The sequence below is a fragment of the Medicago truncatula genome, chromosome 4 (assembly GCF_003473485.1).
Source record: "Medicago truncatula cultivar Jemalong A17 chromosome 4, MtrunA17r5.0-ANR, whole genome shotgun sequence".
Lineage (NCBI taxonomy): Eukaryota > Viridiplantae > Streptophyta > Magnoliopsida > Fabales > Fabaceae > Medicago > Medicago truncatula.
In genome coordinates this window covers 36,591,785-36,611,609 of record NC_053045.1, presented here as the reverse complement: position 1 = coordinate 36,611,609, position 19,825 = coordinate 36,591,785, and the positions used below count along the sequence as shown (strand labels likewise).

At 33.6% G+C, this 19,825-nt stretch overlaps 2 protein-coding genes across 3 annotated transcripts; both read right to left on the bottom strand.

Annotated features, from left to right (window-relative positions):
• Positions 1-5,292: 5,292 nt before the first annotated feature.
• On the bottom strand, positions 5,293-10,538 carry LOC11439201 (peter Pan-like protein). 2 transcript variants are annotated; one of them, XM_024782918.2, is made up of 7 exons: positions 10,380-10,538; positions 9,953-10,159; positions 8,056-8,286; positions 7,517-7,609; positions 7,251-7,438; positions 6,521-6,714; positions 5,293-5,459 (listed from the first exon to the last, which is right to left on the bottom strand). In XM_024782918.2, exons 1-7 carry the CDS (start codon positions 10,380-10,382, stop codon positions 5,317-5,319), a joined length of 1,059 nt encoding a protein of 352 aa, XP_024638686.1. In that variant the 5' UTR covers positions 10,383-10,538; the 3' UTR covers positions 5,293-5,316. The 2 variants fall into 2 exon arrangements, with proteins under 2 accessions (XP_024638686.1, XP_039689548.1); XM_039833614.1 differs by lacking the exons at positions 9,953-10,159; positions 10,380-10,538 and adding an exon at positions 9,014-9,203.
• Positions 10,539-12,528: 1,990 nt separating this feature from the next.
• On the bottom strand, positions 12,529-18,888 carry LOC11439200 (photosystem II stability/assembly factor HCF136, chloroplastic). Its single transcript, XM_003607200.4, has 9 exons — positions 18,486-18,888; positions 17,134-17,369; positions 16,690-16,820; positions 16,219-16,351; positions 15,523-15,645; positions 14,782-14,856; positions 14,289-14,404; positions 13,374-13,457; positions 12,529-12,758 (listed from the first exon to the last, which is right to left on the bottom strand). Exons 1-8 carry the CDS (start codon positions 18,793-18,795, stop codon positions 13,391-13,393), a joined length of 1,191 nt encoding a protein of 396 aa, XP_003607248.1. The 5' UTR covers positions 18,796-18,888; the 3' UTR covers positions 12,529-12,758; positions 13,374-13,390.
• Positions 18,889-19,825: the final 937 nt, after the last annotated feature.

Below are 19,825 nucleotides of genomic sequence, written 5' to 3'. Positions count from 1 at the left end.
TCTTGTCATGTGTTTTTATCCTTGCTCATTATGATGATAGTGTCTTCTTTTCCGACTCTCAAAGCTGGAGGAGAGGTTCAATATTTTGGATATGGGTCATGCTAACTAGAGGGCACATGTTAAGGAACCTAAAAGTAGAAATTGTGTGTTTAAAAGCAATTTCATACTTTTAAGAAATTGAATGCACAACTTTTAAGACAATTTCTACTTATTGGTTCCTTAACATATGGCCTTCAAGTACAAGTTAGCATTTTCCTTTGGATTTTACCACACTAGAGAAAGCTTGATGCTTCTATAAAAAAAGAAATCTTATTGATTAGAGAACATATATACTGTTTATGAAATTATTTGTCCTGGTATGGGGGTCAATGATTAAATAGGCTGAGACAGATTTTATTGATGACAATGAAAGTTTCGAAAGATTAGGGCCCATTTACTTGGCTTGTTTTACGTTTTCATTTCCCCTGAAACTAAAAGTAAAAGGGTCCCAAGACATTTTTCTTATTTCTGGAAACTTTCTTTGAGTTCATTTCTTAGGCTTTTTTTTGTTTGTACGAGCCAAGTTTTCAACGACGTCTTACATTTAAAACACCTTATGGTCATTTTCTAGATCATCACATTAACTTCAATTATTTGTTAACTTCACTGTCTTCAATTGATGGATTTAGTGGTACATACTTGCTCCAGACATTTAAATTGCCCGGGGAATCGGTCTTTTTGCCGATATATGTGAGGATTATTTATGCCTTTCTTAACTTTATACTACTTTATAAAAGGAAAGAAGTAACACTGCCTTCTATTTTGGAATGCCATATCAGTATGCGTTTAGTTTGTCGATCAATCAGAGCATAATGTGCTCCTATCTACATAAACAAAATATCTGATACAAGAAAGTGCCATACGATATACTCCCTCTCTAACAAAATATAAGCAAAAGTGAGTCAAAGAGAATTGATGTATTTGGTACAAAGACCAAATACATCAACTTTCTTTGATCACTTTCGCTTATATTGTTACGGTAGGAGTACGTATGTAGGGAGAGCAATTCTGCATATTATATACACTAGTTGTCTTATCTGAATTTATTTTGATGATAGGCATCATCTTGTTCGTGTATGTTTTTGACATGTTTTAGGGTGTATAGCTGTTACCTACTTGCATACTCTTTATGGTTGTATGTCTCATTTTTCTTCTAATGAAAAGGTAAAATATAGATATATTTTAATGTCCCATGAGATTATAACATGTTCTTTCGCATTCTTGTGTCCCTTTATATCAATCATTGGTTTGTTAGTTATTTCCTTTTGATTTGTTGGTATTGATTCTGATTATCACATTTTATTGTTGTTTTCCGTTTTAATATTTTTCTCTTTAGGAGACTAACATTTCAATCTATTTCAGTGTGCTTTCATAACTCAAACTTGTTGCAGTTTTTTGTGTGTTCGATGCAGTGCTTTGTAAAAATTATTTTCTGGATCCTCCCTAATTCGTCTATTCTAAAACACCTTTTGGAATCAGTAGTAGTATCTGCATAAAATTGATTCATAAGCAAGTAAAGTGGAATAATGGGTATGGGGAGAGCTAATTCCTAAATCATACCCTCAAATTAATCATCTTTCATTAAATTATAATAAGTTTTTTTTTTTTTTAAGGGAAATTCCAATTAGGTTGTGAATTTGAAAACTGATTTTTCATATCTAACTTTTTAAAGCGTTTCCTGGCCAGTTAGTGTCAATAGTTGTATTTTGAATTATTATTAAAATAAGAGCATATGTTAAGGATTTCACAAATTGTCAAACTTGAGAAATAAATTGGCTAAATTACCAATAGATAATTTCCATCTTTAACACATGTTATCATTTCCCTTGAAATCGCTATCATCATTGAAATTTATTACGTAGGTTTAAGAAGTGGCAAAACATGCATGTTAAAGATTGTTTTAAGTAGTTGTAAAAAAAAAAAAACTTTAAGCAATAAAGTAGAGTTAAGTGATTGGCAACTAATGTAATGATGTGGTTTAATTTGAAAGGTGCATTTAACAAGAAATAAGAAGTTAAATTAGCTAGGATTATTTATTTATTTTTTTGTTAAAATTGTTGAGCAAGTATTAATATTTCTTTCGTATTCGGTGAGGAACAAACGATGCACTTCTAATTCCATGTTTATCTTCTTTCAAAAAAATTCCATGTTTATTTTTAGTCAAATTTAGATTATTTTTTTTTATTTTTTTTTTAGCGTTGAAATTGGTTAATATATAGTTCCGTTAGATGAAAATAAATACGATTTAGGTGCTAAGATAGTTTAGATATCATAAATAACGGAATTTACTTAATTATGTGAGTAAAAAAATTAACGGAATTTACTTGATAATATCGGATAAGTTTCCGTGGCCATTATTTGTATATTCCTAATCACGAAGAAGATACAGTCTGATAGACACCACAGAAATAAGGGACAGAGCTAATGAAAGATACTCTTCAAATTGTTGGGAAGGTTTTTGAGGATATTTGGCAGGATACTATTGTGCGTGGATTTAAATGCAAGACCAAAAGTGGAACCAACTACCTTTTGCATGAGACTTATCCAGGAGTCGGATGGAATCGCAATGAATAATAAAACTCTTCAAGAGATATTATGTTATATTTTTTGGTTTGAATTTGAACCCAGAGTCTTTGGTTAAATCGCAAGCGATTCTTTACCATCTCATCTATGAGCTCATGGGTTAAGTGGGGAACTTCTGCTCCAAGATTTACGGTAAAGATATGAATGTTTAATTTCAATTTTTGCATTGTATGCTGACATAAATAAATTAAAAAAGTTATGCTAGAAATTAATTTTTATTTTAGAGAATTAATTAGTTTTGAATGTGTTAAATCCGAGCCTTGTTTTTTTTCTTTTAAAAAGTATAAATTAAAAAAGCTATTATTATTGAACGTGCAATGATTAAGCATGTAACAAATTATTTACTTATATATATTTTTTAAACAACATAGAGTGAGCAAAGGCAAAATAAACTAAGACATTTCAATAATGTTAGTATCCCTTAACTGCTGCATAAAAATTGCTACACTTGAGATATATTCTTAAAATAAAAAGAATGATACAAGGACACTTGGGGGACTTGACAAAAACCCAAGCCAAAATAATCAAAGGAAATCAACAAAAAAAACTTGTCATCAAAATTCAGAGGGATTAAACCTCTCAAAAAAAGAAGAGTATAGGGCAAACAAGGTAGAGAACTCTTGATAAAGATCAACACATTAACAAAATATAAATCTAGAAAAGCTTAATCCTTTATGACATCCAAATTAGACCATTATTATGTTGAAGGCCAATAAAAACAAATTTGTTAACTTATGACAATGGCAGGCAATTCATCCATCTATTTCTTAGGTACCAAGGAACAATAGTAACAAGTTGAGAGTCGGTCTAACCAAAGTCTCCTCCAATTCTTCTTATAAGATATATCTCAATAGCATGCATCTGACCATGAAGCTCAACTTTATAGGAAGTATTGATATGCAAATTGACCGCAAAGCTACTTAAATAATCCTTCCACAAGTTGCAGGAAAACCCTTGGCAAAACCATAAATATTACACTTGACACAGTTAAGGATTGGGGGTTGATACAAAGACTATTAAGCGCGTGAACCTAGCCAAAGATAGCTCTTAAAATCTCAAATCATGCATGTTAGAATCAGTACATGCCTTGGTATGATTTTCAACCAGGGATACCATAAATATTTTTGCATTGCAGTGACCAAAATTTATTATAAATCTCAACCACAATATGCAGGTTATCGTGTCCAACAACAATCTCTATTGGTTTGGAGGTTGTTTCATATATGCGTGACCCAACAGAGGCTTTTGAAATAAGTAAGCATCTTTGAAGTACATCCTCCCATTGGTGGAATTCTAACATGCCACATAATAGAGAGAAGTATTGTGTTACCAAGAGTCTGCACCATGTTTGAGTGAAATGAAGAAAATGTCATTAGCATCCCCGCCTACGTGAGTTTATTTATTTTGAAATATCTCCTCATTCCTATTCCTCCAAATTTCCCAACATGTCACTATTAATAAGGATCATGTAGCTGCAGTGGAAATCACGCGGGTAAATCATGAAGAGTATAGCATGAATTCCATTTTTCTTAGCTGCACAACATTGGTAAGTAGTGTCTGTTGTAAGATGACGGAAGTTTCTGAAGTGATTCATCAGTTGGAAGGAAATCATGTATAACAAGCCAATAACAATGTTTCATTTGAGTTGACTTGTGACCTTGAAGTGTACTACTTTTAAAGTCTTATGTTCGATTCTCTTTAGTTAGTAGACTAGTTTGTCTTAACAAAAAAAATGCTTATGATTTTCTGGGATGACCAAATGCCAAATCCAATTCCAGGACAAAATTAGTTTAATTGTGAGAAATTTATCTAGCATATATATTAATGTATTGCCATTGAACTTTTACGAAGCAATTTCGCAAGATTATGGTAAGAAGCAATGACAAACATCTCTGTGCATAAAATAAATATATATTTTAACTTCCCTTTAGTTTTTGTAATAGTATTTGTACTCATTAATAAATTAGTAAAATCAACGAAAAATCTTGTTAGCTTAATTTAAAACTTCTCCACGAGTCAGCAAGATGAATTCGGGACCCAATAATTGTGAGTTTTAGACGGTGTTTGCAAATTCTTAATTTTAAGTTTATTATTTAATTTTGTTAAAGTTTGCTTGTGTTTATTATTTAATTTCCTGCATCCCAATGCAAAATAAATGTGATTTTCCAATAAACCAAACACCGTCTAAGATGCAAATTTTCCAATATTAGCCTGTTTAAGATGCAAAGTAAACCAGGTAGAAATTAAGCACCCGTGTGCTTCACTCATGTTATAAGGTACCATAAAAGCATTTGAAACTAGAAATCAGGCCACAATCAGTGTCAATAAATCCAGTTCCTCTACCAGAATTTTCATGCTTCTGGATAGGTATACGATTCTATTAATCAAAATCAACATTCCTGGCTACAACAGAATCAATAGTGATTTTTTGGCATTACTCAATATATAGTGCAGATGTGCTGGTGGTTTTTAACTTCACATTTAAATTTGTTTCATATAAGGCTGAGAGAGATCTAAAACAAACATACTAGATTTTTCGGCGGAAAAGAAAAGTCACAATCTTTTATAGCTGACTCAAAATTTGTATAATTTAACAAGAACAAACAAATTGTAGCAGCAGCCACCGGAATGAACAACGAAAACTTTCCGGTGGTACCTTTCATCTTTGTAGTGTTGAGGATTGCCACTATGTTCCTAATCAAGCTCTTCACCATCTTCATCATCATTGGGATCTTCTTCTCCATCTTGATCATCATCATCTTCACTACCTTCTAAATCTTCGTCATCATTGTCGATCTTATCATCAGTTTTTCCTTTGTCACCAGGTTTTCCTGTTGCTGGACAAGGCAGAACATTATAAATGTTAGCTAATCAGTTCAGATACAAAAGAAATGAGAGGGAGGGGTGTTGCGCAAAGAACATGTATTTCATTCAGAAAACAAGACTTGGGAACTTAAAATCACAATATAATGACTTCGGAATTATGAAATGATTAAAGAAGAGGAAAGAAAAGAATAAGGATGAACTCGGGCGGTTTTACCACCCAGCTAGCCTGGGCACACGCCCGGGCTCTGTCCCGGATCTCGTAGGAGACCTATAGGTGCCACAGCAGTCCTCAACGTACCTATAATTATCATATTATCCGTCACATATCATATGTTACATTGTGTTGCAGTGGTTAGGCGTGCTACCAGACCCCGCTACGGCGTGGGTTCGATCCATGGTAAGACTACCTTTTTATTTTCTATAATATTAAAAATATTTTTATTCAAAAAAAGAGGTCCTGTAGGGATTTGAACCGCGGTTCTCCATGTTAGTTTTAACAAAACATACCACTACACCAATTCACAATTTTGCTATTATTTTAAAACTGTTTAATATATATTCTGGAAATATTTTGCCCAGGCTCAACAATATTTCTGGCTCCGCCACTGGATGAACTTAAAAGATGTCAAGAAACTTAATGGAGTTTTACAAGGATATGCGATCAGAAAGGGTAGTCAATCTCTACTGCCAGAAAGATAACAAGAGTGAAGTTTTTATGATTGCTTTCTACCAGAATCAAGAAAACACGTTGAACGAAATAATACACATGGATTGGGTGCTGAAGTAGAGATTCAAGATATCAAGTATATTTATCTCATAACTCAACATTAATGCTTAGCAAGAAAAAAGTTAACAGTCATTGGTTGATTTCTGATACTTTTTTTTTTTATCCTTTTATGATGAAGAAGTTGAATTTAATAAACATATTTGCACAATCGTTCAAAAATGGCTCAAACAAAACTTCAGACATATATGCCTGATACAGTAAAAGATGATAGTGACATGATACTTCATAAATTTCTCAATGAAAATGAAGTAAAATTACTTGAGGAAAAAGTATCGGATGATGTACCAAATTCGTCGAAGAGGACTTCACCAGAACACAGTCCCTTCTCAATCCTAACTAGTTGAAGAGTCATCCTTGGACCAATCTCTTGAAGTCTGACAGCACTTTTTGTAGAAGCACGGTTAACTCTACCAAGATTACTAGACAAAGTCACTGTTGCTGCCTCATCATCTGCTTCACTTTCTGATCCATAACCAGCTCTTACAAATCACAAGTGAAAAAATAAGAATAAAATAAAAAAGAAGCATAAGCAATGGTTAATTATTTTGTATAAATAAATTTTTGTTTACTTCTGAATGACTTTGGGCTTTATTTATATGTTTATAGCTGCTACAGACATAGAAATACGAATGTTGATTGCATGCTAAAACTTTAAGCAAATATATCTTCCTTTTTAAATCAGGCTGATATTTTAAGTTCTAACCTACTAATTAATAATAATGCAAACAATGGTGGAATCCTGTCCCATTTCCCACTAATCCAAACACACCCTTAGAAAAACCAAGAGTTACAAGTTACAACCAATAAAAAAAAGGATGATGAACAAAGAGCATGTTATATTATATACGACACTCTTCATTACACATCTTGATACTATGAAATAACAAACTTTGCTTACTTTATGAAGGATAACATGGGTGCAATGCAAATGACAGAAATGGATTACATTAGCTCTATCTTCAAGTTCATATTCATAAAAAAAATGAAAGCTTATGTAAATGGGCAAGTATCTTACTTGGTGACAAAATCACTCACGTCTTGAAGATTCCTTAGATCAGGAACCTGATGGCTTTGAACAAGTTTTCTAATTCGCTTTGAAACACCTATAGGTTGTAATCTAATTGAATAATGCCGAAAATCAATGAGCTTAGTCTCTTTGTTGTAATTAAGCAACACAATCCTTTGGCAAGACGAGAGTTTAACCTGAAATATACTGCGGCATTAGAAGATGGACTTGGATGTCAAGCAAGTCTTTAAAGTGTTTTTGTCTGTACAACTCACAGTTTTAACGTCAATTGTTGGAAAAATGTTCTGGAACATGTTCGTTGTAAGCCGTAGAGGTAAATCACCACTGACAAATCCAGAAAGCACAATCTGGTAAAATAAAAACATGCCAACATCACGTTAGATAACTATTAACTACTAATGGTTACTAGATCATAATTCATACATGGTGGATAATTACATATTTTAATGCCAGTCTCAACTGATTGCAAACGGGATATATTCCCCATTTAAATACTATCACTTGAAGAGCAGTTAAGTCACATGAGAAGCTGATAATAACACAAAAATGGACATCACAAAGACATTGAAGAGATTTATCTGTTTGATGTGATAAAAATTAACAGGACACCCATTTAGCAGTCTTAACTAATGACTATCCCTTCTTTCTTCATCACGATAGGAATAAAAGGTTAAAAATATAATACATAATCCCTTTCTCGCATTTCATTAGCAAATCTAGTGATAATTTCTTCTGACATTCTGTTTGTCATTATCTAAATTATAATGTTGATAAGCATAAAGAAATACTTTACCAATGCAGAATTTTTAAAAAGATCTTTAGGGCATCGAGGATGCAATTGAGATTGAGCAATATCAGCAGCCAGTGCGTATTCTTGTATCTTAAATGTAAGAGTAGGTCCTTGTGGGGTAGTTGCAACCCTCAAGTAAGGAGAAGTTTTAGTTTTTGACAATATAAGGAAATGTGTGACACCCATGGGTCCAGCAACATTCAGAAAGTCTCTCAGATTATTCCGTTTCTTTTCCTGCAAAATAGGAGACATGAGAGTATATAGTCAACACTAGCATACAAGCCACCTTGTCACGTGATTGAAATTGGCTAAAAATGTATTATATGGCATACTAAAAATCCCTATGAAAGTCAATTTCTCTGGGTAAATTTCAACATGCTATACCTTATTCAAATCTTAAACTCTGCGTAACAGTAATTTTTTCCCATTTAGTTCATTTGCATAGAAATTCTCTAAATTTAAGAAATTAGGAAACATTAAGGGTCAGTTTGATAAGCTTCTCAATAAGCACTTATGATAAAAGATATATTAAAGAATCGTGTAAGATGTGTGATAATGTTTTACCAATAGCCTCTTATGTATGTTGAAATAAGTTTCTACATTTCAACTTTTTTAAAAGCTCTGTAATTCAAATTGTCTTTGAACATCTATAATAAGTTTATAACGACATTTCAAGAGTAAGAAACAGAAAATTATTTTAGTTGAGAAACTCTCGTAAGTTATAAACTAATCCAAACTAGGACTATAGTAAGGCAAGGAACAATCAATCTAAATAAGGCAGCACATCACCTTCACAAAAATCCCTGAAATTAATACAGCACTCACTGTCACAGCATTCTCCGAAAAACATTGTTTTACAAAAGTTCATTAGTCACTCCAAAAGTCTTCAAACTCATGAAACCACCTTAATCCACCTATGAGTTCGATTTAATACAGGCTCATAAATAACTAAACCACTCACCACAACATAACATTTCATTGTCTGCAAAGCAATGCAAATGAGATACACCCAGAACCTGTTTCCTCTGTTGTCAATAGCAGCCGCGCCACCCGCTATAGCGAAGCGGAAAAAATCAGCCCACCGCTCCAAGCCGCGACAGAGTCAAAGCGGCCCGCTATTCAGCAGTGTGGAGTGGAGTCAATGCTGCCAAAGCGGCCTCTACACACACACACACCATGCAGAAAGACGGGCTTGCCTATTACTTTAAACCGTTTTAAGGGTAATTTTGTAATTTTGAAACGTTAACTTCATGAATTATGAATACTTCATGAATTTTAAGTAATGTTTAAGGTATTTTAGTATTTCTTTTTGAACAATATGGTCTTTTAGTATTAAATATATTAGTGTCCGTGCCACAAAACAGCGCCTGCTATGCGACCCGCTAAGTGCCGCACCAATTTTTGGGGTGGCCGCGCCGCGCCGCATTTCCGCTTTGACAACAGAGCCTGTTTCAATTGGCTTATTTAAGCTTATCTAGCAGCATTCGCACGGAGAGCTTACGAAACGAGCTTATGACATGTCTAAGTTGTTTTCAGCTTATTTTCGTAAGTTATCAAGGACAGCTTACGAAAACAGTTTGTAGCTTATACAAGAACAGTTGAATTTTATTCAATTTTTTGTTATAGAAAAACTTATATGCTGAGCGCTTAACTTAAGTTGTTTATCCAAACATAGCCGTAACTCATTTGAGCTTACCTACTTGCATAAGCACTTGTGAGACAGCTTGGAAGAATTTATGTAAAGGACCTATAAGTTGTTTTTAGCTTATATTTTCACAAGCTATAGTTTATAACTTACATGAAAACACAGTTTAACATTATTTTATCTTTTGTTATATAAATAACTTATACATAAGCACTTATATCAAAGAACAACAAACATTAAAAGGAAGATATTAACCTTGAGACTGAGAGCAGTATAAGGAAGCATCAACTTCCTAAGATCCATCTGAAGCTGTTTAAGAGGAACAGGCAATTTCCCTCTTGAAAAAACAAAACTTTTCGGTATCTTCTTTCCAGTAATGGGATCAATACTAGGTTGAGCCTCTGGTTGCTTGTTATTCTTCTTGATGATAACAGGTCTTCTAAACCCTTTTTGATTCTTCCTCTGTTTAATTCACAACAAAAACATGGCAGGTATAAATTTTCAAGCTCAATGCAACAACATTAAAAAAAAACGCACAAGTTTGAATTTTTTTGTTGGGTTTGAGATAAAATTGTAAGAAAAACAATACCCAGTTCAAAAATCGAAAATTGAAGTGTTCTAAACTCTAAAGTAACAAAGTGGTAATAGAGAACAAAGAGAGAGTAAAGAAGCTTAAGCTTACCATGGTTGTTTGAGGAGGAATGTAACGGAGATTATCAACGGTGCCGGAGAGGGAGAGAGAGACGGTGGCGAGTTACGGCAGAGAAAAAGAGAGAGGATTGGTTTGCGGCTGGTAGTGCTAACTGCTAGGTTTCGTTTGCGTATAGGAGAGAATGGGAAATATTTGAAGTATCCACGGGCCGGGTCATGGTTGAATGGTTTTGGATTCAAGCATCGTACCCGACCCATAAAACGGGATGAAGAAGGTTTGAACAATCAAGTAATATTTTAAAATTGTTTCTTTACATATTTAAGGATAAAAATGACTATTATCTCAAATGATATTTATATTTATTGATACAAATTTATATATATGTTGCTTACACTACTCAAATTTTCTGGATATGTCGCTGCTTGTGTAGGATAAACTAGCTACGAGGAAGCAAGATGGAATGAAATTTAGAAGCTTATAAGCTTTGAATATGGCAATGTTAGCTATGCAAGAGTGGAAGCTTTTAACTAATCCAAAGGATCTTATTAATTACTTGTTTATTCAAAGCTAAATATGTTCCCAATGATGGTTTTTTTTTGCGCCATACTAAGCATAATCACAACCATGTTTGCAAAAGTGTTGAGTATTAACACGGGTGCAACGTATACCTGTATGGAAAGGAAATTGGTTTCTGATGGTACTAACCTCAAACCTCTTTGATGATGCATCCCTTGATTCAAAAGTTGCATGTATCATAGTTGATACGACGACGATAATGAATGGTAGAACGAGCTCATTAGGATTTTACTTGATGAACATACTGCAAATTCTATGTTGCAAGTTTCACTTTTGGCCTTAGTTAAGGAAATCAAAGGGCTTGGGATGGTTGACAAGCAAGGTAACTACTCCGTCAAGAGGACTCACCATTTTTGCTCGAGTAATTTGTTGAGTACAAGTCATTTCCGCGTTGTCGGGGATTGCAATCTACTATGAAAAATCCATTTGGCTCATGTAAGAATTGCCTATCAAATAAAAGTAGATCAAGGGATAGAGGCGCGGAATGCCCTATGCGGTACAATTTACACCATCTAACTAGATAATGTAAATTTTGAGTTGAATTCTAAGTGGCAGGAAAACCTTCATAAGCATTAGGAGGATGTCTCGTATTTCAGAGCTATAACTAAGGTTTGTCAATATCTTTTTCATACTCCTCTCCCCAAATTTTGTGTTGAATTTATAAGGAAACAAGTCAGTGACGTTGTTCATTATTTAACAAGTTAGAGTTAGGGGAATGGACTTTCGGGCAGCTTAATCCCTTGCTTCTTGTTTTTGAGCTGAAGGTGTCCACTAACGACCATTCCTCCTGACTCAGACTCTGCATTAAGGACGGCCACATCTTTCTCTCATTCTCAAATTATTTCATATGCAGGCCTTTTTTCCTTTGTTAAAAGTTTTTTATTTGAAGCCTGGGCGCTTGTTTTAGTAGCTTGGTCATACTTTTCATCCTTTTCCTTCCGCTTGTGGGTTGCTTCTCTTCCTCTTGTTCTCCACAAGTTCATATTCCATTTTTTCTATCCTAATTGAGACAATTTACAGCGACATTTACTGTAAACCATCTCATTTACAATGAAGAAAGGAAAAACTAGTTTAACTGTTAATGACTATTTACTTTGAACATGAACAATGTTAAATATGTAAATCTTAAAGAATCGTATACAGTTAAAAAATTGTTAGTTTCATGTCTTACGTTGAAAATACTTTGTTTGGGTTTGTATTGATTTCCAAAATAGCTACTATAAATATGTATTTACGGTAGTTATAAAACTTTTGCTTCTGAACCCCAAACTTTAAGAATGCATACTATCTAGTGTTATCAATCAGTTTGCTTGTCAAGCGAACGATTCAAGATTGAATTGAAGGTTATTTTGGAGGTTTGGGAAAATTGCTATAGGCTGTGCTTCCTGGTATGCAAAGCAAGTGTTTTGATACATTGGTGAAGTACTTAGGTGAGTTATCTCATGCATTACTTGTATGTTGTACAGTTTAACTTTTTTGAATGTTTACAATATGCCCTTTTGGCGTCTTCGATTCATGCACCACTTACAAGTGATGCGTGGGATAACTCGCCTATAGATGGTGCATCTGATCTTATACTAGTCGTTGAAGCTATGCACTAGGCTTCTACATTACAACAGGTGTAGCACTTTTCATTTAAATGCAATAGTAGCATGGCAATTACAATGTTAAATTTACATAATACAGCTCTATTCATAGTGATTAAGAATGTTTCCACATCTCCTCACATTTTTCAGTATGACATCAAGGAATTGATTTGATCCAATAGCTCTCTTCAATACTAAGCATGGATATTTAATCTGCTGCTACAAAATTGCAATCGAGTTGACAAACCTGCAAAATTCCATATTTCATTGAAAAATTAAAACCTTAAAGATCACCTTAAACCAGTGTTCTAACTTGGATCTATCCCCACTTTTAGTTTAATTGTATGAGAGGAATCCTGACTCTATTTGTCCTTGCCAAAACATGCTTGCATTAGTTCCCAGGGAGGATCAGCACATATAAGCAATTATACACTTATTCTTCCCTAATTTTGTTCTTTTCTTCATCTTGTTTCTTCTCTTTCTTTCTCTCCATGTAAATCAGAAAAACGAGGAGTTTCTTTCCAGGCATTTTTAGTTTCAGTATGATTTGAAGAAAAATAAATGCTTACTTTTATCATTTCTTGTTTCAACCAATAATTACATAAGTATCATATTATTTTCATTTTGTCGTGTTTTCAAACAATGAAAATAATTCTTAATTAGTTTCACTTACGAAATACTGATTTTTTGTTGTTGCAATTAATAGCAAAAATAAGAATTTAAAAAAGAAAAACACAACACTTTCTCATTCTATATCACAAAACAATCATAAAACTATACAGACAGTTAAATGATGCAGCTGAAACTACTGTGTCATTGAAAGATAACTTATATCAGCTAGAAACAGGAGACTGTTATTTACCATGCTAAATTAAAGCTCTATCCAAGGTAGCGAAGCAAGACTCCATCATTTCCCAATACAAATCCCTTCTTGTCGTCAATGAACCTGCAGCAAGTAAAACCATTTACAAGATTTATTACCAATAAAAGTTCTACAAACTCTGACCTTCATAATCTCATGTTTATTTTTTACGTGTGGAAGTTTTTTCATCCTGTGCTAACAATATAACGGATAAAGTATTATTTCCGATAATTGCATCTGATAGGCCTATGGTGCATGTTTATAGGAAGGGGAAAAAAGGAAAGGAAAGTAGTGGTATTGGGCCTAAAGAGCAAAGGCATGTGTGTATCAACGGAGAAAGGGACTAATGGCTGCAGATGTGGAGGAAAGAGAAAAAGGAACGGGAAGGAGCAACGATATGGACAGCTAGCAGGTTAGAATTGGAGAAAGGTGAGGAAATCATTAACAGAGAGACAAAGAGGAGGTATTTAGAGGAGTGTAACAGAACACAAAGGGTATCTGATCCGTTTAGTGGAAATTTTGGTCGCTGGGTGTATAATTATCCCTATCTCAGTAAAGGAGGCACTCTTACTGAGGTGACCATTTTCATTTCTCCAAGGAGATCATCTCCATCCATTTTATATTTAGTCCATACTTATTTCCATGATACAGGTGCTATCTCCTCCAGTTTTACACAAATACACAACTTATTATATTCTACAAATATTATCGGTTGGTTCTATTAGCATCTCTTGAGAATAGGAAAGGAGTAATACAAAACCGATGGAACAATATAAGTGGAGAATATATCAACAACATGAGGAACCTGGTTTGGTTGGGACGAGAGCTCTACCAAGTAAATTAGAGGTTTTAAAGTGTACACGCATAATTAAGTACAGTTACATAAAAGTAGAGTCTAGAAATAGTTATACTCACTTTACTGAGTATAAATTTGCAGCAATGTTGTCAGCAGCTTTGTCACGGATCCATGACTTGCCACCATTATTGGTTCTCAAGAGAATACCACTGCCACCTGCTGCCCAAGCCTCGTCCTGTATTCATAATTTTGCAAATGTTTTCAACATTATTCTCAAAATTTGAAACTAATAATAGTCGTATTGAAGGAACTGCAGAGGCATTAGTCATATTGCGAATGTTTTTTTTAAGACTGATACAAGCAAGAAATTGTTGATTCAACAAAGCAGCGGTGTAGTTTAGCAAGAAGAAATTGTTATGAATGTTAATACGAAAAGGGGAAATATATAATAATACATGAGTGAGGTTTATGTAAAAGTTATTTTGTAGTAACTGCACACCCCCACTTAAACAAACTCACTCAAATTCATTTGTATAACTTTCTATGTTAAACTTTTCCAGCAAAACAACATTTTCCTTAATATAGCAATTCTCTGAATGCAGTAAAATTTACCGTTGAACGATACCCGACATCAAGAATGCCGAACCCTCGGCTTTGAACAGGAATTTCCTCAAATTCTTCAGTTATCTGCAACAATGAAATACCTTCTGTTCTCAAAATTATGCAACTAAATTTTAAAAAACAAAATTGAGGATGTAATCAGTGGCAAGAAAAAAGTGTATGAAGTCAGTAAAGATTGACCAAAAAGAATTTAATGGACCAATTTTGAGATTTATTATATATGTGGTAAAATAATGATAGAAGTGAAAGGGCTCTGCACTTGTACATTTTCTAAGAAAGGGATTCCCTTTTAATCCTTTTTCACTTCTCCCTATTTCTACAAGATGTAAAACATTATGGGGCAGTTGAATCGTGAATGTAGATAAGTACAATACATTTTTAGAGACAAATAAACCAAAATGAATAGTGGACAGCACAAGGGAAGAGAATGCAATAAAGAAAGACGTTTGAACAAAGACAGAAGCTGACCTATTATCAAACAAGATAAGGAGAGTAAATAAAGTAGTGTGTGAATGTGCAATATGGAGATAGAGATGGAAATATCCCTGTGGAAAGCGTGACAAAACTTTTACTGAATGAAAGACGTAACTAAAAAGTATAACCAGAAAGACTTTGAAATGAGTGAAAAGGAAAACTTTATAAAAAAGAAAACTATCCAGAAGGGAATGAGTGATAAGGAAGACCACTAGTATCATATGGGTACACTAGAATGATATTCTCGGAATTAATTACCCCTGTGCCTTTGCTGAGAAAAAGACTACCTCCACGAACAAGAAGCCAGAGACCACCATCAGCTCTCCATCCCATGTTCTGGATTCTTCTGGCAACTGCTCTGTTATGTGGCTGCCAGTATGCCTAAAAATGAAATAAACATGTAATTAAGCACTATTACTATTAGTACAGAAGAAACACCAACCAAAATGACATCTATGGCTAAATGGAAAACTCATAATCTACCAAAGCCAACTATTCGAGACATTAAGACATATATTACAAGGATGAGCTAAACACATCATGGCACATTGAGGAAGAAAGTACAGGTTTAATCAGTGCAAAAAGCAAAAGAGAGGATCTTTTATAATTTTGTATGTTAGCAGAATTTTTCTTCAGGAGGTCTATCCAATCAATGATATCGCCTGGATGAAATCAAACAAAGAAGAAACCAAAATGTTTTCTTAAAAGTAGTGGATGTACAAGAAGATTCTTGGCATCCATTGTGCTAAAATTTAGTATATATTGAGTTTTAACCAAAGTGTTAATACTCCTAAGAATATATTTAATGTATCAAACTATTTTGTTTCAACGTGCAACAATGATGTAAGTGTAACAATATTCCTGTACACTTAGATAGACCACAGGCATACCAAAAGTAAAACTACCAATCAAATAGAAGCAAAAGCAAAAGCCATCACAAAGTAAAAGCCTCACCTGACCAGGCTCCCAGGTCATGTAGAAGTTGCCACGACTTGAGACTGCAACATACCTTCCATCGGGAGATCGATTGACAGTATTGAAAGTTCCAGTGTAATAACTTGCACCACTAATACCACTAGAAACTGTTCTGAAGAGGCAACATAGCTAGATAAATGTCATGTATAAAACTGAAATAAAATATTTGCAGTGTAGAAAGTATGAAAGATAGCGCGTCAAAAGAGATTACTAAACATATAAATAAGAAGTTGAATTTGTTCATTAATAGCATCATAAAAGACCACCCTACTTCCAAATGTATTAATACGACTTTTCATATTGCTACTCTTGTATTGGCTTAGTTCACTTCCTAGCTTGAAAGAGTCACATTCCTTAAATGGCATTATGGATCCATCCATCCATATACATTATGCATTCTCAGACAGTTACATCAAATGAAGTTTTATTTTTTGTCTCTCGGAAACTCACCTATTAAGAGTAGCCGACACCGATTCCTGAACAGCAGCCTTCCAATTGTATCCTCTGTTTGAGGTAACATATATTGCACCTTCATCAGTCACCATTTCCGCACTCTTCTCATTAGTTGCCTTTATGTATACCTGCACATTTAACAACTTATGTGAGCATTTGATGAACATGCTTTTTGAGTAGAGTTAATGTTGTTGCATATGTTCCAACAGTTACTTTTGTACAGTTGAATTGATTCATGCGATTAATATTTGGATTTTAAATCTGAAAGCAAGTTTGACGCAAAAATTAGAGTAAATTTTCCAACTCAACGCAAAAGCTATGTCCTTAAAAAAACTACTGCCACCAATACTCCTCCTCCTCCTCCTCCTCCTCCTCCTAATAAAATTAAATAGTATTTGTAGTGGTAGAAACAAGCATTGGATTTGGATGAAGCATGTATACCATATCGCCAGGAAGTTCAGCACTGAGTGGTATCCTTTCCCAACTCTCTCCAGCATCAGGAGTGTACAACAGAATTGCAGGTTTTCCTACGATCCATCCTTCTTTCCCTTTGAAGCTGATAGAATTAAACCTATAGTTAAAATCTTCATCTTCTGCAGATGGTATAGAACGTGGAGCCCAAGTTCTTCCTCCATCTTTAGTCTCCAAAAGGGTTTGCCTCGTCCCCAGAAGAAAACCTACCAGGACAAATCCGTTTCCATTTTACAACAAAAACAGACTAATTACACAAGCATTTCGTAAACATGATTTGGAATAGAAATAGGGTTTGTTCAAATTGGCTTATTTGAGCTTATCTAATGACATAAGCATTTGTAAGACTGTTTCGAAGAGCTTAAGAATACCAACTTATGACATGTCCATTAGATATTTTCACCTTATTTCCATAAGCTCTCCAAGATAGCCTATAAAAACAGTTTGGCTTTATTTTATCTTTTTTCATAGAAATATGGGTCTGTTTGGATTGACTTATTTAAGTTTATCTACTAGCATAAACACTTGTGAGATTGTTTGGAGAACTTATGAAAACAGCTAATGACATTTTCATAAGTTGTTTTTGGCTTATTTTCATAAGCTCTTCATTATAGCTTATGAAAACAACTTATAGCTCTTTCGAAAGCAGTTTCACTTTTTTTATCTTTGACTAAAGAAATAGCCTATTCATAAGAACTTATATGATAAGCGCTAATGTGATAAGCACTTATGTTATAAGCTGCAAAATAAGTGGCTTATCAAAACAGGTAGTGTATACATAAGCACTTATGCTATAAGAGCTCAGTTAAGGTGTTTATCCAAATAGTACCTAAATTTTGTAAAATTTAATTACGTTTTAAAGAGAAGTAATTTATGTTTGCATCCTTCTACATTAGAAACAAATTTGATGCAGAAATTAGTGCACTTTATTCAATCCAACACAAAAAAATAGTTGTTATCATTTCTATTGGATAAACAGTTTAATCGAGTATAGCATAGGCGCTTATCATATAAGTGCGTATGTTTTTATTTTTTTTTATCAATATATATAAAATATTTCTGTAACAAAAGATAAATTAAAGCCATACTATTTTCGAATAAGCTATCCTAGAGAACTTATGAAAATAAGCTGAAAAGAGCTTATGGATATGTCATAAATTGTTTCCATAAGCTCTTCAAAAGTGCTTATACTCATAAATAAGCTCAGATAAGTTAATTCCAGTCATACAATGTAGGCAAAATCAATTTGAAGTTTCAGCTCCAAATCACAATTATGAAGTTAAACAAAACAAAAAAAAGCAAGAGAATGAAATGATTATCACCATGATTAGGATCTTGAGGAACAAAAGCGATATCAAGAAGAACAACACCAGGATCGATAGGAAGATAAACTCTTTCCCATTCAGAAAGAGTTTCTTCGGATTTGGCCAACTGAGAAGGAAGCAGCACTGATATAGCAGTGGTTTCTGCAATGAACTGTCTTCTGGTTCTGGAAGGTTCGAGAGAAGCTTTAACAACGAAGCTTCGAGGTCTCGGAGAATGAATGATGGTGGATTTAGAAGAAGGTAATTGAGATAACGGTCTGCATAGTGTGGTAGTTGAGTCTGAGAATGTGAATTGCAGCGTCGCCATTGGGAAAGGAAGGAATGAAGTGTGTGTATGGAAATGTATCTATCTGCCTTATCCCAAATAACGTACGTCTTCGCGGGTGATTTTACTTCATCACATTATTAGTGGATCATAAACTTCCAACCATTTCAATACTTTCATTTTTTTGTTTTGTTTACATTTTAATTTTACTTATATCTATATTTTATTACATGTCCATTTTTGTATTTGATAGGGATAACTCAATTATTTATAATTTAATTCTATTCCGTTGCTTTCTAACTCAACTCAAAATTATTTATCTTATTTTATGGATAAATTTTTTTGTGCTAACCTTCTTGCTAAATTGAGAGCTAATAGTTCATACCATCTAATTACGTTTACGTTTAATGAAACTTTATCGTATTTTTAATATGTTTTATTTGCCAATGTTTTATTGGTTTGTCCTTTTTAAGAATTTAGTTTTCCCTTTTCACTTTTGTTTCTTTTTTTTTTTAATTCTCATTTAATGTATGATATGAATAGTTGAAGGAGTTTTTTTTAAGGATTAAAATAATGTTGATAATTTATTTAACTTATGAACAAAAACATATTTAACTTAAATTAATTGTCTTATAATTATTTATTTTAAAAAATAATTTAAAAGATATGTACTATAAATTAATTTTAATCAAACTGAAATGGTTGATGAACTTCTTTAGACGATAAATTGCTCAAAAAAAAAACTTAATTTTGATTCTTGATAGAACTATCCTTGATCAAACCTTTTTTTTCCTCAAAAATGAAAGCGTGAAACACAAAAATGTAAAACAATTTTAGTTGACCATCCAATGAAAATCCATCAAATTTCCACACGTCCCCTCGCACACAACAAATGTAACCCTAATCCCTAAATAATACCCTAATTTCCATTTCCATTTCCAACCATGAGCTTACCATCACGCATGGAAAACGACGACGATTACTCCTCCATTGTTGACGACGACGATGATTACTCACCCATTGCTGAAGATGACAATCACTTCTCAGTCTTGAATGAATCCGACATAAAGCA